The following is a 24,977-nucleotide window of genomic DNA, read 5'->3' as shown; positions in this document are numbered from 1 at the left end:
TAGGTTCCTTGTTGGTTCTCAACTGTGACAATTGCAAGATCTTTGATGCCTCCGACAATGTGAGCGTTCCCATGTCTGAATTAGACATAGCAATCTTTTGCTCCCATACGAGCTTTTACCGACCTGGTGTCGATGTCACCAAGGCTGAATTGGTAGGGCAAACCAATTGGAGGAAGTAGGAGAGGGTAGAGAGTAGTAGAGTCTGGAAAACGAAGGTCTATGAAATGTACAACGTCATGCTCAATTTATGAACAAGGAAAGTCGTCAGAGACGGAGTCGGTGATGGATTAGGTAGAGAGCAGATATTGCTACTGGAGTTGAGGATGGTTTCCTAGTTTCAGAAAACCTTTACTTTACTCTTCCACCACCACTGGATCATCGACACCATAGTGGTTTTGTTAGAGAAGAAAGAGAATGGGTATCACTGAAATGGAAGAGTATTGATATCTCCAACCACCAAATAAAGAGAAAGAGTACAGAGTCTTCGACCATCTGTTTGGTTAACATAAAAGTTCACATTAAAGACAAAGGAAAATCTGCCATGACTTGACAATTCTACTCTCAATAAAGCGAAGAAGGATGGGAAAGGATGGGGGAGAGTATGGAAGATTTAGAGAGCAAAGGTGGATTGCTAGAGGGAAATGGAGAAGTACGGTTCCACAAGAAGGAGCAATCCATTAAATAGTTCAGTGACCAACTCTCTACTTTGGAAAGCAATAACAAAATAAGTGTAACCGTCAAGAAACATTGTGAAGCAGTAATTGGGAATGGTAAGTGTATTCTTTTATGGAGGGACAATTAGATAGGAACTAATTATGCTCTTGTAGATGTGGCTGTGAAACCTATTCCGGTTGATTGGTTAGAAGAGAATATGCAGTCCTATGTGCAAACCAATGAGAGATTGTGGAATGACAGATTTATTAGTTTTCTGCCAGATAATATCTCACCACAGATTAAAGCATGTGCCCCCCCCCCTAAGAAGATAATGATAGTGACAAGTTAATATAGAAGCATTCTCTAGATGGGATATTCACTGTCTGCACAGCTTATGAAGCTATTTCAAATGAACTAATAATGCCGGCTCCTGATTCGTACACAACAGCCTTTTGGGAAGTGGTTTGGAAACTAAAACTACAGAGTCGATTGTGCTCGTTTGCCTGGCTTGCAAACATAGATCGCCTCTTAACTAATGCTCATAATAAATATTTGAAACTCCAGGATGAAGATGGATGCAACTTTTGTAATGCTAGGGTGGAAGACAATATGCATGTCTTCCGAGACTATGGTTTTACTACGGGTATATGGAATTAGCTAGTCCATCCAACTCATCGAAATTCATTTTATACTTGTGATCGAACCTCTTGGTATGACCTTAACATTTGTGAAAAAGCTTCTAAATGGTATTCAAGATGGCTAGAGAAATTTGTTTGTGTGATTTATTTTCTGTTGGGGCTTGAGTTCTTTCACCATTTTGGTCTCAAACATCGTATTAGTAGGGTGCAACGCTTTTTCCTTGACTTGCTCCTTTTTCCCTCTTTTCCCGAAGCAAGTAATTCTTTTTTACCTCTCACCTTGATTGAGAATGAGAGTCATGGTTTCAGTGAGGGGAACTGGAGGAACAAAGATGTGCATGATATCGATTATGTCCAACCTGAAATGGGAAGTTAATAATTAAGGATTACTTCATTACAGTAAAGGAAGTATGGGTCCTACAATATGAAAGTACAGAAACCACCAAGTATTACAAGGAAGTGTAATTGGTCTAAACTGCCAAAGGGTTGGCTTAAATGCAATACTGACGCTTCCATTATCAAACAAGGTCAAATTTCTCAAGTGGGAGGAGTTATTAGAGACCATAGTGGAGCTTTCCAAGGCGGATTCACAAAAAAGGCGTGATTTAATAGTTTTGGAAGCTGAACTCTTGGCATTGAAGGAAGTATTGGACATTGCTCTCAATATGGAGGCGTGGCCTATTGAAATGAAATCCGACTCCCGCCAAGCTATCCTATTTCTTCATCCTTATTCAAAGATCCAAGGAAGTTTGGGAACATTATTAATGAAATATGTCAAAGACTCATATCAAATGAATATGTTCGTTTCAGCCACATTAGACAGGAAGGAAACCAAGTAGCCAATTGGTGTTCAATGATGTTCTATGATAAAATGGAAATCCTACAAAAGTCACATCCGTAATTAGGGAACTTCTTTAGACTTGGCTGGGCCAAATTAGTTTGCTCTTTGTTTTGCTTTATGTTGGGTCCTCTTTCTGCCCCCAAAAAAAAGAAAAAAAGAAAAGAAAGAGTGAGATAATACGTGATAGTGGAGAAGATTTATGAATAAACTCCTTACCTTTAGGTTTTTCAATTTGTTTTTCTTCTCTAAGCCACGTGTGAAGAAAAAGAGAGATGATAAGATAAATAGGAATGGAAAGAGTAAATAAACAGAGAGAGATTTTAGGAATTATGAGTTAGTTTTTAATTGAATTTAACTTTTTTTTCCTTGAAAATAGGGGTTCAATCTTTACCTTTAAAACTTTTTCCAATATTTGAGAGGGGAGGGGGTTGGCTCCAATGTGGCACCGCCACTGAGTGATCTGGGCAAAAAGAAATGAATCTCTCTGTGTGTATTGTAATTCTTTGAATTTTCACAAAAGAGCAAAACAACAATCATCTTTGGTGTAGTGTGATACTTATTAATAAGGGTCTTACTATTTCACTAAAAAAATATATATAACTATAGATTTTCAAGTAAGATTCATCTTATGAAAGCATTGTCCTGAAATTATTATTATTTTTTGTTTTCTTTTGAGAATTTAATTTGGGGATTGGTGAGACCACACACTTAAAGTTGTTGATACTCTCATGCTCCACTTAAATTTTTCACAATCATGATGATTGAAGTTTTACAAACAAATAGCATAGAAGATGCTAATTGATAGAAAATTTGGTAACAATGCACAATGGTTAATATATTAGGTGATTTTCAATTTCCTACTTTGAATTAAATTTGATATTTCTTCATATTTAATCATATATTTCTTTTATTTGGTATTTTTTTTAACAGAAAAAAAATCATATCTTTCATTTATTTGGTGGTTTCTTTTTAGAGAAGAAAATGGATCTAAGGTAATTTTTTTTTGCATAGTTAATTAATGGGTAGTTTTATAATTTGACAAAAGGGTAAATAAGTAAAGAGATATCTGCAGGATTATTTTTGAGATTTTGAATATATATATATATATATATATATATATATATATATATATATATATATATATATATATATATATATATATATGCCACATCATCAGTAAATAATGGAACTTAATGGTAAGGGATATTAGTAAATAAACAAAGTTAAAGGTTGTATAAGTAATTTTAAAAGTACAGGGGATAAAGTAGTAATAAAATCAAAGTACAAAAGGACAATAGTAATTATATCTTTTTTTATTATTAAAAATGAATTGTACCAGACCTCAGGGCATCCAAATGAATATGACCCTAACTTTTTGAGTGTAGATCATTTACCACATAGAGAGGAAAATTTCAATCTATATAGTTGGATGCTTGACACTGTGTGATATAAATACAATATGCTATTTTCTAGGAAAACTTCGAAAATGTAGGAATTCAAGTATTCTCTTTCATTTCTTACGAAAAGGATTTTGTATTTAGATTGAACACATGTAAAGCATCCAATTATGTAGATTGAAATCTTTCCTCACTATGTGGGAAGACGATTTGGACTTATTTTTTATTGAGGAAAAGCCAAGGCATGGGAATCAACAAATGATACAAACCAAGGAGTGGTAAGCGACCAGTCAATCAACACCGAGATAGACTTAGTGATCGGAAAAATTGTTGATCTGCCTTGGAATGTAAATGAGCCTATGGACTACAAAGTAAGAATGTAAATGTCTAATATTCATAATAATAGGCTTGATGTCTTGTGGGAGATACTCCCTGCTAGATCCAATAAGGCATACTTCTTCTTGAGAATCGGACTCTACTTCCAACATCTTGATACCTTTTCTTTGAAAGCATACATAATAGCCTTTCTGATTGCTAGCATTCCCCCATCAAGATTGAAGTGAAATTTCAGGTATTGATTGTATATATAGGTGAGAGGGTACACGTATACAAGGAAGAATCCTTGGTCCCAAGAAAATTTAAACTCTTAATCTCTTGCTTATGAGGTGTTTGATTTTTGTCAATGGGCCAGCCCCTTGGGGTTAAGCTCAATAATCACTCGTATCTCTTAGGATTCTAATTGGTATATTAACAATTCATTGATTGATTTTCTTTCCTTCTATAATCATAATAAAACTCTTAGCTTTTGGAAGTAGAATTGATATTCAAATTTCTACAAAAAAAAAAATAAAAATTGAAATTCAAATTAATATTTGTATTATTTCCTTTTAACATGTTTTTTTTTTTTTTTTTTTTTTAAACTGAGGTTCATTCGGGCCAGCTTGCGCGCACCACGATTTAAATGACTGCCATTGGATCAATTGGAGTATATGATATTATCTCCCATAATATAATGTATGAAATACATAAAAAGAATAATAAAATTTGTTTGAGAGTATTATATAATTTTATAGTTAAAGACATTATAATTTTTCTGATTAAAATATTCTTATATTTTTTTCAAGTGATAGCATATTTAATCATAAGATTATTTTAATAGCAAATTGTTCATACCTCATGCCTCTGCTGCTCAAGACCTGATAAAGATTTAAATTATTTTTTTAAGAGTCATAAAGTGCATTCTGATTACACAAAATAACAATATGAAATTACTTCCGTTTTTAAAAATCCACATAGGAGGGAAATGCAAAATGTAAATAAGATAATCTTAGGTTGAACATCTAAGTGAGACCAAATGAAAATGACCCAAATCTAAATTACACTGAAAACTTTGAATTCAAATGTCATCGATCCCCTCCCATTATATATAATGCTACAGGTTTTGAATTTTCGATTTCTCCGCCAAATCTTTCACAGAAACTCTGTGAGTTGATGTTTCCAGGTAAAATAGTAGTAGTTGTTAGTTGGCTCTGCTTCTTGCCTTTCTCGTGTAGTCACTCTTTTTGGTAGAAAATTTTTCTGGTGTAGACTGTGTTGCTTGATATCTGTATCTTCCATCTAATTTCATGGAACTCTCGTCATGGAAATTTGGAAGTGATCAAATTGAAACCCTAGATTTTGAGTTATCTTCCTTTGTTTTTCTATTTCTCAGGTGGTGATGGCTACTTCAGCGTTTAAATCGACAACGAAGCGATCCCCAATTGGATCAGCTGCTTCGAATAATGTGGAAGATGCAGGCTCTTCGAATAGGAATGCAACTCATCATCGCAGATCCAGGAGCCTAAGCAGATTCTCAGGGCGCTCTTATGCGCTGGACTCGGATGAGCTACCGGAAGCAGCTGTAGCAAAGGATAGATTCGTGAACGCCGTAAGGGGTTCTGGTTTTCCTGAAACCATCAGCCTTGATGACCTCGCTAACGATTTCTTTCCTCACCATCTGAAGCTCAAGGACGAAGAGAGGGAGTTGGATGTTATTCTCACGGGAAGCGAAAGGGGCCGAACACGATCAGTATCAGCCCGCCGCGCTTCTGCCATTGGCAGCACTTGTTCGTCTACCGCTCGGACTACTTGTGTGAAAGGTTCGTCTCATTCTCAGGATTCGAGGCGTGCAAGATCCGTTTCTAGGCAACATGCGCGACCGGTTGATGCGGGCAATTCCTCTGCTTCCACTGTCAAAGCTCATTCCGGCAGTGTTTCTAGTTCCAGGAGGAGGCGTTCCCTCTCTGTTGCTCGCTGTCAGTTTAGTGATTCCGAGGTATGGCTATTCTCCTTTACGTTTTCGCGCTCTCTTGTGTTCAAATATACTGTTCTTCGGCATTTTTCCCCCTTGTAATTCAGTTTCCCTTTAAGTAGGAGCTCCTTGCTGGATGATGAGATACCATGATCTTTAGGACTGACATGTATAAGGAATATCTTTTATTTCTAGTGAATTCGTTGGGAATTGGGACAATTTTATATTCAGAGCTTTGAAATGTTTTTGAAAATTTCCATTGACATGGTACAAAAGGGAAGCACGGCATTTCTAGTTAATTGAGAGACCTAATTAGCCTTTGCGTTTTATTTATTATTGATTGATGCATCCTTGTACTGCATAATGACAAAGAAACGATTCACTAAGATATCGGAGGAGTTGAATTTTGATAATGCAATGTTATCCACTTCCCCCGCCACACCAAACACCCCCCTCCCCCAAGAAAAAAGAACTAAAAAAGAATCTTATCAGAGTATGTTGAGATATCCATGCACAACTGTAAAAGTCGGATGTGTTGTGTGGCGATCTCTTATATGTCAGACCACAAGGTCTTTGGGTTCAATAATAATTAAAAAAAAACCTGTGTAAGAGAAAATTTTAGCTTAACTTTTGTTAATGGTAGAATGAGGTTTTACAAGGACGTGGCTAAAAAGGTGTCTTCACCAAGAAAATCAGTCGTTTCTGATGAGTATTGTATCCTGTGGAATTCCTTTTGATTGCTCACAAGTGTGGTTTAGCATATCAACAGAAAGAAGTGGGTTTTGGATATAAAAGGGGTGTATGTGGTGATCAGTTGAACTTCTATAGAGGAGGTGTGGTCAAACTGGCACCTGCCATAAAACCTTTGCCCAAATGCTTTTAGGTATGAACAATGAAGCTTCACTCTTATTCTTATGCCTCAGCCTATATGTTTTCCATGAATGTGAAGCAGCCAGACAGGTTTTTTCCCCATAGTGGTCTGGCAAGGTTCTTTTGATTGAGTTGGGGGCATTTTAGCTTCCAGACTTATCCATTCAATTTTTTCCTAGTTTTCCCATACACCCATGTTTTGTATCTTTGATTTTGTTTTTAAGAACAAAATCTTTTGACTCGATTTGGAATGCTATTCACTTTGATGTATCTTCTAGGATTATATCTATTCCCCACCCCCCGGTTGTTGATTCCCCAAGGAACAGATTCATTGTTGTTACTTGGGGTCTCAACTGCCAGTTCCATTCTTCTCTCTGATCATTCCCTGTTGGGATCTTCTTGTATTTCGGTGTTTCGTTTCGCTTATTTAATTATTTATTCATCCAAAAAAAAAAAAAAACTTTTGATATGCATAATAAAATATGCTAACCTATCCATATATTATGTGCTCTGAATGCTTGAATATATTATAGCATTCCTAGTTTGGAGCCCTGTTTCCAGCTTGTTTCTACTTTCTAAAAGATGGAATGACACTTGGATATGTATAGGTTTGACGGAAGCCTCCCAATCTGTTCCTGACCTTCTATAGAATGGAAGTACAATCCATCAGAGACAAAGTTCCTGAAATAAGAGGTATCCCAGATAAATTATAGGTAACTTGGTTTCATTGAAATCTATTGATTCCAAAAGGTGCAATCTGCCAGGTTGAGTAAAGTTGCCTAACATAATAGAGGACTTAGCATTGTTGAGATGCCCCAACATAGGCTGCACTCCTAGCTAGAGCACTTAAACCTAAATTCATCCCGTCTCAACTTTTGAAAATATCATCAGAGTTTTCTTAAAAAAATTGGTATTCATCCAAAAGAAAATATTTTCGTAGTATTTGGAAAGATGAGATGAGATGAGATCAGTTAAGAGTTGCATCTAGGAAGCAATCTGATATGGCCATCCACTTCCCAATCTCTTCATTATGCTAGAGAAAGCTTCCATGTCTACAGTAAGTAAGGTGGCAGAAGATTCCCTTGCTTTATTCCCCTTCCTCCTTGAAAGTACTCTGCTTTGCTGCCATTTAGGAGAATAAAAAACATAGGGAATTTGTGCACTCCTTAATCTAACTCAAGAACTTGTGGATGGTTTCAAGAAACTTCTATTAAGAGAATCATAGGTCTTATGGATATCCACTTTTAACATTGCAATTGAGGAAGCCGCTTTCTTCTCAAAGAGTGGCTTGTGGAGCTATAGGGTAGCACTAGATCGAGTATGTGTATAGGTCTTCTTGACTTCACTGTCTGAAAAATTAAAGTGTTTGGGGTTGCTTTGATCAATATTCTGTGTATCTAGCCTTTTCAAAACATTCATTAAGGCTAATCATCTTAACAACAGTGATCTTATCCCTTATGTGACCCTAGATTTAAAGCAGGATACAAGTTGTTCATCATCTTCAACCAAGCTGGTATGAAAAAGCAATTCATTAAAAATTGATCAATACACAATTCAACAGTCATATTACCTTGCACAGGTTGTTGAGCTGGTCATACAAGCATTGACAATCGGTGGTGGGAAGGTATTTCTTGATAAGGACTAATTTCATGCCTTTCCAAGTAGTATGTTCTATTTGTTGACGACTTAACCTTGCTTCATGAGTACGCCACCACTCTCTAGCTCCTCTAGTGATGTAGGACAAACCTATATTGGAATATGAAAGGAGAAGTGGGTTAATTGAACATGGAAGTGACACTGAACATAGAATGGGGTGCTAAACTTGAATTATGTGGAGTCTACCTAAAAAAGGAATCATCCTAGATTTTTGTGGAATTTTTTGATTTCCTAGTTACTTTTCATTTTCCTAGAGTCAAATTAGTTAGAAAATCAAGAGTCAAAGTGAGTTTATAAATTGAGATGTTATCTTTAAAGGAAATCAATAAGAAATTCTGTTTTGGGCATTCTCAATTTTCTACTTCTTCCTTGTGGATTCAACGCTTTCATAGTTGAAGATGGTATTCTTCTCCTATTATTCACGCTACTATTATGTAGTGAACGGTATCAACTGTAGCGGTGGTGCTCGTGGAGATCAAGTGATAACTAGGGCTGAATTTAGAAATTTTCAGCAACAACTGGTTCAGCTAAGAATAAGAATATACAATACCTTGCAGAATCTATTCAGCTTATTCAACTACAAGATCATGAAAGGAATAGAGTTCCGGTTAGTGAAGGGGTTTGCAACCACCCTATTTGGATACCAAATTTTCAAGCACCACCAAGTGATTCAAGCAATGAAGAACTAGAGGATTTAGTTAGTGGAAAACAACGTGGTCCTGAAAATGGACGAGATTATAGAGGCCAAGGCTGTTGAGACTACAAAATGAAGATTAACTTCCTTACATTCAATGGTCAACTTCATATAGAAGATTTATTGGATTGGCTTCTTGAAGTGGAAAGATTTTTCAACTATATGGAGACAAGTGAAGGCAAAAAAACTAACCTTGTTGCACACAAGCTTAAGGGAGGAGCATTAGCTTGGTGGGAGCAATTGCAATGGACGAGAACTTGTTAACACAAGGCACCCATCCGGTCGTGGCAGAGAATGAAGCAGTTGATGAGAGCAAGGTTTCTACCACTAATTTTGATCAAGTTTTTTTCTAGCAATATCCGAAATTGCAGGCAAGGAAATTGGTTTGTAAGAGAATATGTAAAAGACTTTTTCACCTCTCATTTTGTAATGACTTGGCAGAAGCTAAGTCAAAACACTCACAACAAGTGACAAGGTTCACAGGTGGGTTGTGACTTGCTATTCAAGATAAAATTCTATTACAGTCCACTTAGACTTCGGTTGAAGCTGTTAAGACGGCTATGCGAATCGAGAAACAACTAGACAGGGCGACAACAATGGGCAGATGATTAATAACTTTGCAACAAGTGAAGCAAGCCATTCTCCAGCATCAATTCAAAGTAAGTCAACACTCAACAGTGGGGTCGTAGTCTCGATCATCTGTCACCATAAACCAAGTTTTGGGGAGTGGAAGTGGTCAAACAAAGCAAGTTGGAGCATATAATCAAGAAAATAAAGAAGGTGAAGAAGGAGAAGAGCTGACGTTTGAAGATGGAGTCTCTCTTATTGTGAGAAGATTAGTGCTCACAACAAGGCAAGAAGAAGATCCACAACAACATAACACCTTTAAGACAAGATGCACTGTGAATTAGAGAGTGTTACGTCATCACTGATAAGTGGCAACAATGAAAACATTGTCTCCAAATCAATAGTGGACAAGTTCAACTCAAAAACAAAACCACATCCACTCTGTATAGAATTGGTTGGAACAAGAAGGATAAAGACATTAAGGTAACTCAACAATGTCAAGTTCCTTTCTCTATTGGAAAATACTTTAAAGATGAAATCTTATGTGATGTAATTGATATGGATGCTTGCCATATGTTGTTAGGTAGACCTTGCCAACGTGATATGAATATTACTCATAGAGGCAAGGATAACATTTTACATCTTTTTCAGAGTGGAAGAATTTTTTTTTGCCCTATAAGAAAGGAAACAACTCAAAGCTTCTAAAGTGGAGGGAGAGTCTTTCCTTATTGTTAGTGATATCATAAAAGATGCCAAGGAAGGGGAGAAGTGCTATGCCCTTGTAATTAAGGGTGAAGATGTAAAACCCATAAACTAAAGCCTTTAATATAGGAGTTTGAGGAAGTCATTACTGAAGACCTTCCTAATGGATTACCTATGAGGGATATCCAACACCATATTGACCTCATGCCGGTGCTAGTTATTGTACAACATTTGATCAAAACTTGTGAAATTTTGGATTTTCAAAAGGTTGAAATGAAACTTAAGGGTATTGAAATGAAATCACTTGTTTGACCGAAACATGCGAAATTTCTGTCGAAATAGGTCGAAACCCACAAAGTTTCCAAAACATGTTGAAACCTAGGTCAACCAGTTTGAAATGGTCAAAAATTTCGTTGAAATTGTTGAAATTTCTGTCAAAATGGTTAAAATTTTGAAGGAAACTTGAGACTTTTTTATACAAGTTTCAACATCAGTTTCAAAGGGTTTTAGGTGGTATTCTGGAGTGGGACTTTACAAAGCATAAAGAACATAATGGCACATGCATTTTGCTAAAAAAAATCAACGTCAATATGTCTTTTAAAGTCATAGTATACATAGAGAGGTTTCTGACAAATACAATATAAACTATAAACATAACTTTCATTTTATAACTTCAAGAAAGAACACCTAAAATCACCCAAGAAGTGTTGAAATTCAAGGGGAAATGGTGGTTTCCCACTTTAGTCGAAACTTTGCAGAATGCATTTGAAGTTTTGAACTTTGAAGATATATATGAAAGTTACGTTTATAGTTTATACTATATTTGTCGAAAACCTCTATACATATACTATGACTTTGAATGACATATCTATGTTGATTCTTTTTAGCAAAATGCATGGGCCAATGTGTTTTTTGTGCTTTAATTAGCTTATATATAGAGTCTCGCCCCCAAAATACCTCATAAAACTCTCCGAAACTTATTTTCGAAACTTGCAGGAAAAAGTCCCAAGTTTCCACGAAATTTCGGTCAAAATGACCAAAATTTTGGTTTCTCAAAGGTTCAAAACCTAGATTTCAACTAAAATTTGGATCATGGTGCTAGTTTACCTAACCTTTCACATCATTGTATGAGTGGACAAGAAAGTGAAATTTTAAGAGGCAAAATTGAACAATTGCTTAAGAAGGGTTTGATCCGGGAAAGTATGAGCCCTTGTGCAGTGCTTGCTCTTTTGACACCAAAGAAGAATGGAAGTTGGCATATATGTGTGGATAGTAGGGCAATCAATAAAATAACCGTAAGGTATAGATTTCCTATACCTCGGTTAGATGACATGCTAGATATGTTAGAAGGGTTGGACGAATTTTCGAAATTGACTTAAGGAGTGGGTGTTTCCAAATCAGAATTAGACCAGGAGATGAATGGAAGACAACTTTTAAGACAAAGTAAGGATTGTATGAATGGTTGGTGATGCCTTTTGGGCCATCTAATGTGCCGAGTACATTCATGCCCTTGATGAATCAGGTTTTATAACCTTTTATTAGAAGGTTTGTTATAGTTTCTTTCGATGACGCATTGGTTTGTAGTGGTAAGGAGGAAGAACACTAACTTGAAAGAGGGGTTGTTTGGTGCTGAAGAAGAATGAGTTCTATATAAATTTGAAGTATGGGTTTGTCACAAGTAGCCTAGTATTTTTGGGCTTGTGAGCTGTGAAGGTATTCATGTTGATCAAGAAAAGGTGAGAGTAATTCGAGAATGGCCAGCACCTACGAAGTTTTCATGGATTGGCAGCCTTTAATGGTAGATTTGTAAGAAATTTCAGTTCAATTGTAGCTTCTATTACATAATGCATTAGAAAAAAAGAAATTTCAGATGGACTGAGGAAGCTGAAAAGAGCTTTGCCTTGACCAAAGAGAAGCTATCCACAACACAATTCTTTGCACTTCCAAGTTTTGAGAAATTGTTTGAAGTGGAGTGTAATGCTTCTTATGTGGATGTTGGAGTTGTGCTTTCTCAAGAAGGGAGACCCGTTGCTTTCTACAGTGAGAAGTTGAGTGACGCCCGCAAGAATGGGTCCACTTATGAGCTTGAGTTTTATGCAATTGTGAAAGCTTTGAAACATTGGAGGCATTACAGGATCTAGGGAGAATTTGTTCTTTACACCGACCACAAAGACTTAAAGTTTAAAAAAGACGTTAATATGAATCGGATGCATGCAGCCTGAATTTCTTTTATGCAATAATTCACCCTTGTTTTGAAGTATAAATCAGGTCAACAAAACAAGGTTGAAGATGCACCGAGTAGGAGGGCATCCTTACTACTCAATAAGTCACCATGACAAATGAGGTTGAAGGGTTTGAATTCATGATAGAGTTATATGCAGATGATGAGGACTTCAAGCATGAATGGGAGAAACATCTATTGGGTCAGCCCAATGATTTTCCGTGTACAAGATGATTTTCTCTTCAAAGGCAACAAGATGTGCATTCTCAAGTGTAACTTACAAGGGCACCTCATCAAAGAATTGCATGGTGGTTGATTGAGCAGACATTTGGGTTGTGACAAGGGTATTGAGCTTGTCGAAGAAATATATTATTGGCATTGGCCCTAGTTGGAGCTAGATGTTGGCAAGCTTGTTCAAAGGTGTCCTATATATAATATGCTAAAGGTCAATCACAAAATTCAGGCCTTTGCACGCCTTTACTAGTACCAGAAGTTCCATGGGAAGATTTGTCAATGGACTTCATTTTGGATCTTTCAAGGACTCAACAAGATATAGATTTTGTCTTTGTGTTTTTTGATAGATTCTTAAAAAAATGTCACGTGTCATACCTTCTAAGAAAACCATGGATGCTACACATGTGGCAAATTTGTTCTCCAGAGAGGTGGTTAGATTACATGGCATACCATAGTCAATCATGTTTGACTGAGGGTACAACATAAAGAATTTCTTTGCCATTTTTAAGAACATTATGGAGGAGATTCGAGACTTCTTTACAGTGTAGCAATTTATACCACCCTTAGACAAATGGTCAAATTGAGGTGATAAACATGACCTTAGGTAATATTGTGAGGTGCATTTCAAACGAGACGCCTAAACAATGGGATTTTGCCTTAGCCCAAGCAGAGTTTGCTTTGATAACATGGTGAATAGGTCTACAAGAAAGTCTCCATTTGAGGTTGTGTATGCAAGAGTTAGCATACCCTTGACCTTGTGAATTTGTCAAAGCTTCAGGAAGAAGTCAAGTAGCCGACGACATGGCTTATCAAATTCAAGCAGTTCGTGCATAGGTGAAAGGATAGCTGGAGAAGTCAAATGCCAAGTATAAGGAGGCAACATACAAACATCAACGGTTGAAAGTGTTTGAAGAAGGTGACATGGTGATGGTTCGTTTTAGAAAAGAGTTGTTTCCTGCAGGTATCTACAAGAAGTTGAAGAAGTATGATACCTATAAGATCCTCAAAAAGATCAACAACTGTTGAAGTATATGCAAGTTTTGGGTTGTTTTACTGTTCACATGAACAATATTATGCCATTGTTCCTTGTTTCCTTTTTAGATATACTACTCTACCTTTTATTTCTAGCATAGGAATCTTGCTACACAATTTTTTGGTTAGTCTAGAAAGCATAGTTTATATTTTATGTTAGTTTCTATTTTTAGAACTTTCCTTTTTCTATACTTTCTATTTTGGACAGATTCATGAGTCCATAAGCTGTACTCTTTATTTATTCTTTTAGAGGGCAAGATGGCTTGCTTCTTAAGTTGTAATCTATACTACTGATATCTATAAATAAGAGGCTGCGATTCTAGGAGTTCCAAGCTAGAATCGCATGCTTATGTGATTCCTATCAATTCTTTTTTGTTTTTTTTTTCTTCCTTCTTCTCACTTCTTCTTGTTATTGCACTATTTTGGTTGATTAAAGTTTACTTTCTAACATGGCATCAGAGCTTTTTCAATCAAAATAGTGGTGTTCTTAGCATTCTCTTCTGAAGTTCTCTTTTGGTGTTCCTCTCTTTGGTGCACGGCCATCGACTACTGTACTTATTTATAGTTAGATCAGATGAATACTGATCTATTCTATTACTTACCTCCTACTTATCCCATAACTTGATTGATTACTTTGATCTATTATTTTCTGCAGTTCTATATCCTTCTGCAGATCTGTTTTTCTCTACAAACACCTATTCGATTCTGTGTTGTAGAATCTTTTTGCTATTCTTCTTCAAGTTTTGGTGCGCAGCCACCTGCTGTTGCAAATAATGTGCTACTTAGATCAGGTTTGATTATGTAAATTGATCTCTTCCATCTATTATCTGTACGTAGATCAGAGAACTTGGATAAGATTAGAAATAGCTACATCTTCTTTTCACTTTTTGGTTCTGCATTATGCAGATTTTTTTCCTGCTTGTTTTTGCAAACTGCAGTATTTTATTTTGTCCTATCATGATTTGGTTTGGTGTGATTCATAATTGGTTTAGTCTTGGTTCAGTTCGGCTCAAGTTTAACTTGTTCAAGTATTCATTCATAGCTGGTTCAGTCTTTGTCAGTTTTTTTCTATTTCTTACCTCCTATTAAAGTCTTATTCAATTTTGGGTTCGATTCTTGTTCTGTTTCTAATTGATATTATTCCCCCTATCCTATCTTTAATTCCACATTCTATATCCCTGTTTTCTTTAATTACCCATCTCTTTTATACTATATTATAATCTTGCCGTTAAGTGTTTTCCCTTCCAAGTCTGTCCTCCATTTATAAATCTAGTTCTTTTCATGTCCATCACTTCTTTATTTACAAATAGCCTCTTAAAAAAATCTGATTTATTACAAAATTGCCATTGGGCTTATATATTTACCAGTAACCCCTTGAAAATTCTGGTTTATTACAATGTTGCCATTATCTTTATATCTTAATCCACCATGCAGAGAGTTTGGAAGGTGTTTCTTGGATTCATAATTGCTAAACGAATGAAGATTATGTCTACCATAAAGGTCTCATTGGAAACTGTTGCTTGGGATATTTTTATCTTGGATATTAGTTGTCATTAATTGTCCACGTGTAATGCTACACGTGAGGGGGAAAATGGTACCTTATTCTATATCTACTTTCTACTCAAGGTGTGGTGAAGGATATTATTTGTGAAGATCTTTGTCCCTTATTCAATGTTGCCATTATCTTAATCCATTATGGGGAGAGTTTGGAAGGTATTTCTTGGATTCAAAATTGCTTGACGAATGAAGATTTTATCTACCTTAAAGGTCTCATTGGAAATTGTTGCTTGGGATATTTTTATACTGGATATTAGTTGTCATTAATTATCCACATGTAATGCTACACGTGAAGGGAAGAATGGTAACTTATTTTATATCTACTCAAGGTGTGCTAAAGGATATTATTTGTGAAGATCTTTGACCCAAAACTTGCATATACTTCAACACAATCCTACAGCGTTGACATGCTTGAAGATATGAACATTTCCTCAACCTTCAGTGGTGCAGATTTATTTGAATACCATGCACCAGGAAGTTCAACGTATAGGAACAACTCGAGGATGAGTTTTTCATCTAGGACAAACCTACATTGGAATACGAAAGGAGAAGTGGGTTAATTGAATATGGAAGTGACATTGAACATAGATTGGGTTCCTAAAATCTATGAAATTGGATTGGGTGAAGTCTACCTTGAAAAGAGGCCATCCAAAATTTTCTATGTGGAGTTATTGAACTTTTTGATTTCCTAGTTTTCATTTTCCTAGAGTCCAATTAGTTGGAAAATCAATTTCTAAGAGTCAAGTTAGTTAGAAAATCAAGAGTCTAGGTGAGTCTATAAATTGAGATGTAATCTTTGGAGGAAATAAACCAGAAAATCTGTTTTGAGCATTCTCAATTTTCTACTTCTTCCTTCTGGATTCAGAGCCTTCAAAGTTGAAGACCGTGTTCTTCTCCTAGTATTCCATGCTGCCGCTATGTTGTCTAGTGAGCTTTGTGTGGCCCAGCCGCTTTTTGTGCGCTTCCATCATTTGGAGCCAATCGAAGTAATCATCCAAGGCATTCACCAAGTCAGGGAAAACAATACAGGCATGCTTTCCATTGTAGAATTTGAGGTCTAGCTTCAAGTTGTGCTTGTCAATGTGTGCGCGATTATTGGAGGCAAATTCATCTCCATGTTCATCCTCTTCTTGGTTAGCAACTACTAAAACTCAATGAGTTGGTCATAGTACAGTCCTAGTGGCATTGTTAACTGTTGATTTGTTATTTGCTTGTGTTCCCTTTATTTCTTTAACCTTCTTATCTATGGCAGCGAGTTGGTTCGGTATTTGTCAGACTGCTAGTATAAGGACAATGGAGTGGAGCTTGGTTCAACTGTTCAACCATAGCTTCTAATAACAATTGATGTGAGACTGTACACCTAAAAAATGGTCCCAAATATGTTTAAGCTCCAATAGTTTAGTAAGAAAACTCATGCACAAAACCCAATATAGAGGCAAATGAGAATTAGAAGAATTAGATCTTGCAAATTGGTGGGTATTAAGACATCAAACCAGGGATTGAGTGTTGGCCTCCTTGACAAGGATCAGCCCTTCAATAGTCAACCTATTTTGATCAGTGGTTGCTGAGTTATGATCTTCACAAGTTGCAGCATCAAGCCTAAATTGCAGGAAGAGCAGAAGCCTTCAATTGATGGGTAATGTCAATAGCAGCCTTTGGAATCAACCAAGGTTTAACCACGATACGATATTAGCTGATATGTATCCATATTGGATACAACCCATATGATACATCTTGATATGTCTCTCTATTGAATTGCTCTAAAATATCTTGGTCAGTACGATACAATACTCGATACAGGATGATATGTCTCTTAAAATTACCTGACGAATATGGTGCTCAATACCAATACTTTAAACGTTGGAATCAACTTTGGATGGCTTGTAATATTTAGTTTGAATTCTTAACAAACTGTGGCAGGCAGACAGTAGCAGCAAAAACTTGATTGGATTGGAAGAAATATAGCACATTGCTTTCACAGTTGCAGTTCTAGATACAGTAATCAAAGGGAATCATATTTAAGAGAACAAGAAAGGAAATATGGGCATGGGCTATCTCAGCCCTAGGTTTCTCACCCACACCTCCCTCAGCTGTTGAACATGGATTACCCCATAAACAGTGACAAAATGGCCTGCAATTTCAGTTTTTTTAGAAATCTAATCTTCTATTGCAATTGAAGGGCCTATTTATTGATTGGCTAAAGCTTTACAAGAAATAGAATATTTCTAAATTGAAAATAGATACTACTAACCTAGTAACTGGTGACGACATAAGCTTATGGAAACTAGGAACTAACTAGAATTAGAAACCACTAGGGCTTTATAATTCAGCCACATGCACGACTAACTAAAATAGAAGCTAATAATTACTACAATAGAAATAAAACTAAGCTGCTAAGTCTTAATGCAATCTGATGAGCCCCGCAGATCTTCTATGAGTATTCTTGCTCACCCGAATATGGGGCTGTGACACTGTTCACTTGAACAGTGTTCAGGCCTGTTTAATTCATGCTTTGTCATATTGTAGTGACGGGTCAAAATTGTAGGGCAAACTTCTAGTTAGACCAGCTGGCTGGTTTGAGCTGGCCTCCGCTTCTGGTTCCCATCTTTCCAGGTTCTGCATCAATATTTGTAGTCATTTGCTTATATTGGGTGCCCAAAACTCTTCTGTTATTTTGCGTAGACTTCAAAATAGAAAGACATAAACTTGGACCCCAATAAAGAATTATCCAATCTTGAAACTTTACGCACTCTAAGCATACGATGAAATTAAAAAACTAACCCAGTTACAATATATTTCCGTTCAAATGATGTCTTTTTCGTTTCAGTGGGGGGCTTGGGATTGTCCAGATCGAGGAGTGATTTGGTTCAGGTAGAAAGAACTAAAGAGACAGGGATTAGGAATAAAATAACTCTAGGAGAATTGGTGAGGAGAAACATGCATAGCTTGAGCATATCATTTATGACTTCAAATAGAGTTGAGTGGAAAGTTAGAATCCATATAGTAGACCCCCGTTAGTTGAGATAAGGCTGAATTGTTTTGGGCTCTCGTTTCTTTTTTTTTTTAAACTGACAATTTTCATTTTACATGGTTAATACCTAGAAATAAATAAGCCTTGTAATAAAAACCCACTGTCTACTTTGTAATAGAAATTCAAAAAAGGTTCTTTTCCCTTTTAGCTTACTACATATGGGAATCTAATTGTAGAACCTTAGGTTTTGGAAATTCACAACTGCTAGAATTAATTAAATGAATTTGGCAAAAAGAAAATTCTAGTAGAAAAAAAAATAAGTGCTTCAGCATTATTGTGCATATTTGGGGTTACATAGGTAAATTTAAGCATCAAATTATAATGGTTCTTGCTGGTATGTCTATGTATTTCGTTGGATGCTCCTGAAAGATATAGCAAGAGAGAGAGCAGGAATGATAAATTTGTGAGAGCACCAATTTTGACCCTGTTGAAGTGGCTTAGTATGATGAAACTCATGTATAGTTTTCCTTACATTTAAGAGAGCTTACATATTCCTTGGCATTTTGCTTAGATATATTGCACTTGCAGTTCCTCACAAAAAAAAGGCAAACCTTGAGTTGGAATTGCACTGTTATCAGCAGCTATTAATTGCTTGGATGTTAGCAGCTATGAAGCAGGGAATGAACTCCTGTTCTAGGTCACTCAGGCTTGAAAACTGATCTCTCTCCTCTTCAAGTCGTGGTAGGTTCAATTACAGTTACAAGTGGAATACTTTTATGTATCCAACTGGATAAATTAGGTTATCTCTAAGTCCTAATTATGTCAGTGCTTTTGAGCTTATATAGAAAAATTTCTCTTGATTTAAATCCCATGAGCTATCCAGTTAAGTTACTCTATTCATTCCCCCAAGTTTTTATGAGACAATCCACCTCCTGCTTTGTTTTTTGAGCAAAATAAACATCTGAACAACTGAATGGTGGGTCTTCTCCACTTCTAGCAGCATATCCAGCTTAAACACTTAAAAGGAAAACATTGTAAAAGCACAAAAAGGCAAAATGAGATTTGGATTTGGGAAAGTCTTATATGTAGTACATCATCATGACCCCCCCACCCTTTAATTGTGTGTGTGTGTGTGTGTCCATGTGTAACTTTACTAGAACCAACCCCTCAAATCAAACGGTATAATATTGCCTTGATCCTAGATTTAACACGTGTCTGCACGTGTGTGTGTGTGTTATAATTTAATTTAATAAAAGGAATGCAAATGACCGTGAGCTGGGTACCCTCTATGTGTTTGTGTGTGTGTGTGGGTGTTATAATGTAATTTAATAAAAGGAATGCAAAGGACTGTGAGTTGGGTGCCCTTTCGAATTCTATTTGAAAAACACATGCACATCTTCAAGGAAAAATTGAATGGAAAGGAGTGTGAGTTGGTTGCAGTTTTAGATGCCCTTTCAAATTCTATTTAATAGAAGATTTATTGGAAAAGGATGTTAGGATTTCAACATCTATCCAAGGCATTGCATCCTACCCCCGATGAGACGATTATCAATCTTGACCTTTATAAGCATTATACGTCCTTTCAACATCCACAAGATTTGAATGTTTTCAAGCCAGGGAGAATTGATGCTGGTAAATTTTACCCCAAACAATACCATCGCAAGAAGACAGGCCTAAACTAAGTCCAGTTTTAGTTTAAACCCTGCAGTCCCAAATATTATATCTCAAGTTTCATCTAACTCCTGTCAGATGAGTCAAGAGTAACTACTGTACATGTATTGGTAAAGAAATTAATTCATCCCAGTCGAAGACTTAGTCCAGGAGTTTCAGGAGTAATATATACTGAAAAAGAAATGGATTAACTAGCGTATAAAATAATGAGGTTTTATTTCAGTCAATAGGTCAGATTTCTTATTAAATATTAAAGATCTTGAAAATGTGAAATTCATTTACTGGTCAAAGGTCTTGGGGGGAGTCCTTATAAGAGTGTAGAAACCTTGTAGCCACTCTATATAGGGAGTTGCCTCTAATTGAATGGAAGAAAAAAAATTGAGTGAAATCTTGGCTTTGCCTACATTACCGTGAGAAGCAGTTGCTTGGTGAGATTCTAAGCAAGGCCTGGGTAAGACGCGCTGATCGTATCCCTTTTGTCTTTTCCCTGTTACTATATTCTTGGTTATTGGCAAATTTGTTACAAAAGGCTTTTGGTTGCTGATCATAAGGAATGAAAAATGCATGAAGTGATGAATGGAAAGATCTATTCTATTTGTTTCAGCAAATCACCCTGGTGGATGCCCTTAGCATCAAATTTATTCACCAAATCTTCGAATGTCAGAGAGAAAAGCAAAATTATACATTGGAGTTTTAGGATCATCATGTCAACTAGTTGCTTTGATTCCCAAAGTATGTTCAATGTGCATGAAAATGAAGGTTGTGATCCGGGTTTCCCATATGAGTCATTCTTCAGATCATGAATCTGTAATATGGACTTATTTTGTATGGTATACTTGAACAGGTTGTTCATTGTCTCTGGCACAAGTGAAAGCTCATTAAGTCTTATTCTCTAATGTCTAATTACAGGGCGATTTGGATCATTCACATATATCTAATGGCCATGCTAAGCTGAAGAATCGTACTAGTGGAAATCACAAGTGGTCTTCATCACATAAGCCAACAAAACCTGATCATCAGAGTTTGAAAAGATCTCTTAGTCAAAAAGATTTTTCAAAGATATATGATGGCTACTCTGTAAGAAATTTTCATCTCTTAAAGCTAAACATGGCAGGATCTTTACTTATTTACTAATTATCCTTATTATTTATTTGACGACTAGAAGTAGAGGAAGTTCAAAGTTGTGATAATAAGTAACTGAGGAATCTCTTGGTTTTAATGATGCTTTTGTAGTCCTTGCTGTATATTTGTATCATATTTGTTTGGGAGCTTTATCTGTGAAACAAAGCAGACTTAATGAGACATTTTGGAACCTTTCAGAGCCAGTCTTCTGCATTAACTGATGATGAAGCATGGAATGCTTGTTCAAATAAAGAAGGAACTGAGAGGACAATACGAACAGTTTATGCTCAGAAAAAGGTTGGTATCTGGAACAGAGCAGCTAATTTAGATGAGCTGTAAATTGCACGGGGTCAGCTAATGGTGCTCTTAGGCTGTGGTGAAAATTAAAGTTTTTACCTTTTAAAGGTTATCTATTTCAGATTTTACAATTTTTTCCTTCCACTCAGATAGACCATCCCACTGGAGACAGAGAAGGAGCTACATTGTGTGAAGCCATGCGAGAAGAACTCCGACATGTAGTTCAAGAAATCAGGACAGAACTTGAACAGGTATTTGGTGATTTAGTCTTTTTCTCCTGGTTTACAACTGAATATATCCTGCTCTAGTTTTAAGAGTCATGCAAAAGAAGCTTAGGGTATCCTGATGTACTTTGCAGGCCATCGTGAAAACAAGGCCCTCTGTTTTAGTGGATGGTGATGGCTTGCAGTCAAACAATTCAGATGTTCTTCAGGCTTTGGCTATGATTCGAAAGAATTACACATCTAAGTTGGAACAGGTACTGATTTCCAATTTAATTATTTCTCAGAACTCTGACATAGTATATTCTCATTATCTTGCTTCAGTCTGATGGTTGATAACCTTTTATTTGTTTATGTTACTACCTGAGCTTTTGACTTGGTTTACCTTGAATCAAGATGTAGGAAGGTGCAAAGAGGGGAACCACTATGTGGTTTAGTTCCCTTTGATATATCATTTTGATCAGTTACTGCAATGACTATTACTTTCCTCTTGTATGTCCCAATGAATTGATATGGTAATCTAAGGTTATTTGGGCCTCAATTGCTGCAGCATCAGTTTATTGAATTTTCCTTTGTTGCTGCAATGTTGATATATGTGAACACATATCTTTCAGTCAGAAAAGCGTAAACAGGATTTGGTAGCTGAGATTATGCTTGAACAACAACGTGGTCATGAGCTTTCTAAGATTGTTAGAGAGTTGCTTCCTGATCCAGAGAAGACTGCTGTTACAGAGAAGCCATCACATGCTAGAAAGGTAGAATGCTCGCCCTCTTTCTTGCTCACATTTCAACATATTCACATGGATGCACCAACAAACCCAGAAATGTGCAACATATATGGAAGTGCAGTGGGTAGACATTGATTTCCTTATTCTGTGTGTGAATGTGTGTGTCTCACACATGGATGCCCTACTGCCCTAGGCACATTAAAAAAGCATGCAAGTGAAATAGACATGTTATCGTCAACCCCTGTATTTACTTTGGTTTCAGTTAGCCATCCTGCAATGAAAGAGGTGTAAATGGTCCCTTCCCTAACTCTCCCTTCTCGAAATCTTATTTCCTTTCAGAAGAGTAATGATAGATCTAGAATGTCCAAGTGCTTGACTGAGGAGGCGGAGAAGTATTTCGAAGACTTTATTTTGAATGTTGAAGATACAGATATTTCATCATTTGATGGAGAAAGGAGTGATGCTGGTTCAACATTAGGAGGAACAAGGCCAAAGGACCCACTGATCCACTGCGGGGAAACAGAAACTGTCGAGACTTCAACAGGATCTTCCCCCCCTGTTGAAATGGACGGAATTGTTCTTCCTTGGTTGAGGTGGGATGCTAATAATGACCACTCTACTGTAAAGGAGGAAGCAATGACAGTGAAAAATAACATTCCTGATGTGCCTCTGGTAATTCTCAAGTTTCTTATATTATTTATGGCATAAGGTGTTTCTCTGTACTCTGTATTATCATACTAGTTGATATTTATTTCTTCATTCTGTCCTGGGGCTCATGTTACAGGAGGTAGGCCTAGGTTTTGCAGTACCCAGAAGCTGCCTATCCCACTCTGCTGTTGGTGGAGAAAGTGGATTGTGGTTGGACAAAGATGAGTACCAACACTTCCCTGACAGTGAAGATCTCCTTATCGAATGTTGGAAGCAACGGCAGAGAATAAACTCAGGTGGGCTTCTCCTCTGCTCAAGAACTTATCTTTAGTTGCAACCATCTGTATTGATGTTCAGTACTTCTAGCGCTAGTTTTATCTTTTGTATAGATTAATTTATCTAATAGACCTTGATCTTTTAATTAACAATATACATGGGATTTACCTTTTGTGGAACTTATTCTTTAACGTCTGCCAAAAGAATTTTTGGCCTTCAGAAGTCACTAAAACTGAGGTCACTAATTACTAGTTTAATTTTTTTTTTGGGGTAAGAATCACTAGATTAACTAAAAACAGGTTTTTGTTTACAAAATAATCCAACAAATCAAAGGAATATATTGCAGAACAAATGAAATCTCACAGCATTTTTGTTTCACATTTTTACCCCAATCCGTCTCTTGCCTTTTTCTCTCCCTCTTCGATCTCTAAAATTCTTAGTTTTGTCACCCACTTGTGCCATCCTTTTTTATAGTGCTTTATTTATTTATTTTACTTTATTTATAGAATTGTACCTTTATATTTGTGGGGACTACCATAGAGAACGTCCAACCCCTGACCTCTTCAGTAAAAGGTGCCGGCCATTGACCGTTTGTTTCTTGCTTCTTGTGTTATTCGTGTTTTCATTTTTCTACAAAATATGAAAATAATTAACTTGTAATTTTAAACAATAATTACTTATCTAATCATATTTTCCCTACTTAACATTTTTTAAACAAACCTGGGTATACGTTCTCTATTTTTATTATTTTAACATAAAATTTATTAAAAAGCAGGGTTATAGTTACTACTGGTAGTGGTAGTTAGATTTATATTATTATGTATTATTATTATTTGTAGTAGGGGGGGGATTTAAAGTTACAAAACAATGCATGGTTTGTCTGTAACAGAATTTTCACAAAGAGTGGTGCGTAAATAAGAGGCAAAGTATTTTGATTTGGAATGGAGAGCAATTGTATTGCCTTTGGTTGATTGCACTAGATTTCTTTGATCTGAACATTTGGCTGTTTTACTTGCTATAGTCCATTTCAAATTGCTATCAGCGTAGCCTTTATTTTATTGTTATCCTTTAGTGATCTGTCTTCTATTATTCTGACATCATCATTTATACCAATTCCCACACTCCATCCTGCTCCTTCTAGTTATTGATTTTGAATTGCTGCACATAATAAGGTTGGTGAGTGAAAAATATAACATTCAAGAGAATTAATACTTGAGTTATTAATTGGTTTAGAGAGGTCTGTTGATGGATTTGAAGCCGTAATATGCTTCCCATCTATTTATGAGACTTAGGGTGACCGCGGGTTTGTTTTGTTTAAAAAACAGTTATATCTTCCACCATTTGGAGCTTCCTTTGTTTTTGTCCAAATTTATGTTAGAACATAGAACCCGTCTAGGATTTTTTTTGGGTTAAGAAATTCTGTTCTTAGTCCAAAATGTCTTGTAGTCCAAAACCTCTTGATTCAACATGTAAGAACATGCCTGATGCTCTACGTTTTCCAAAAAATCCCGTAGAGTCCATCATTATCATAAGAGTTAATTACTTTGTCAAAAGGAGTTCTTAAGCGTGACTACCCATCGGGGGTGCAAATTGGCGGATATGATCAACTTAAGCTACCTTTGTATTGTTTTTTCTTTTTTTCTTTTACATGAACCCTTGAAGTTAATGGTCCGATGTTCCAAGGGTTCTG

The 24,977-nt window shown here is 36.3% G+C and overlaps 1 protein-coding gene across 2 annotated transcripts; it reads left to right on the top strand.

Moving 5' to 3' along the window:
- Positions 1-4,891: 4,891 nt before the first annotated feature.
- On the top strand, positions 4,892-23,978 carry LOC149024748 (uncharacterized). Of its 2 annotated transcripts, none has more exons than XM_089144955.1 (9): positions 4,892-5,031; positions 5,242-5,844; positions 20,905-21,072; positions 21,316-21,414; positions 21,564-21,665; positions 21,773-21,892; positions 22,250-22,390; positions 22,703-23,035; positions 23,148-23,978. In XM_089144955.1, the coding sequence occupies exons 2-9, from the start codon at positions 5,248-5,250 to the stop codon at positions 23,340-23,342; spliced, it is 1,755 nt and encodes a 584-aa protein (XP_089001081.1). In that variant the 5' UTR covers positions 4,892-5,031; positions 5,242-5,247; the 3' UTR covers positions 23,343-23,978. The 2 variants fall into 2 exon arrangements, with proteins under 2 accessions (XP_089001081.1, XP_089001082.1); XM_089144956.1 differs by lacking the exon at positions 4,892-5,031 and adding an exon at positions 5,049-5,095.
- The last annotated feature ends 999 nt before the right edge of the window (positions 23,979-24,977 follow it).

Source organism: Hakea prostrata, chromosome 2 (genome assembly GCF_041222555.1).
Source record: "Hakea prostrata isolate BN-2017 chromosome 2, UWA_Hpros_2, whole genome shotgun sequence".
NCBI classification, from domain to species: domain Eukaryota; kingdom Viridiplantae; phylum Streptophyta; class Magnoliopsida; order Proteales; family Proteaceae; genus Hakea; species Hakea prostrata.
Note: the sequence above shows the minus strand (reverse complement) of the source record. Positions and strands in the feature narration are given on the sequence as shown.

What these genes read in the sequence shown, in the direction of transcription:
- LOC149024748 (XM_089144955.1), top strand. Translation starts at nt 5,248, where the DNA reads ATGGCTACTTCAGCGTTTAAATCGACAACGAAGCGATCCCCAATTGGA. An exon ending in CAGTTTATGCTCAGAAAAAG is followed by an intron (nt 21,415 to 21,563) that starts GTTGGTATCTGG and finishes CCTTCCACTCAG; the next exon opens with ATAGACCATCCCACTGGAGA. An exon ending in AGCCATCACATGCTAGAAAG is followed by an intron (nt 22,391 to 22,702) that starts GTAGAATGCTCG and finishes ATTTCCTTTCAG; the next exon opens with AAGAGTAATGATAGATCTAG.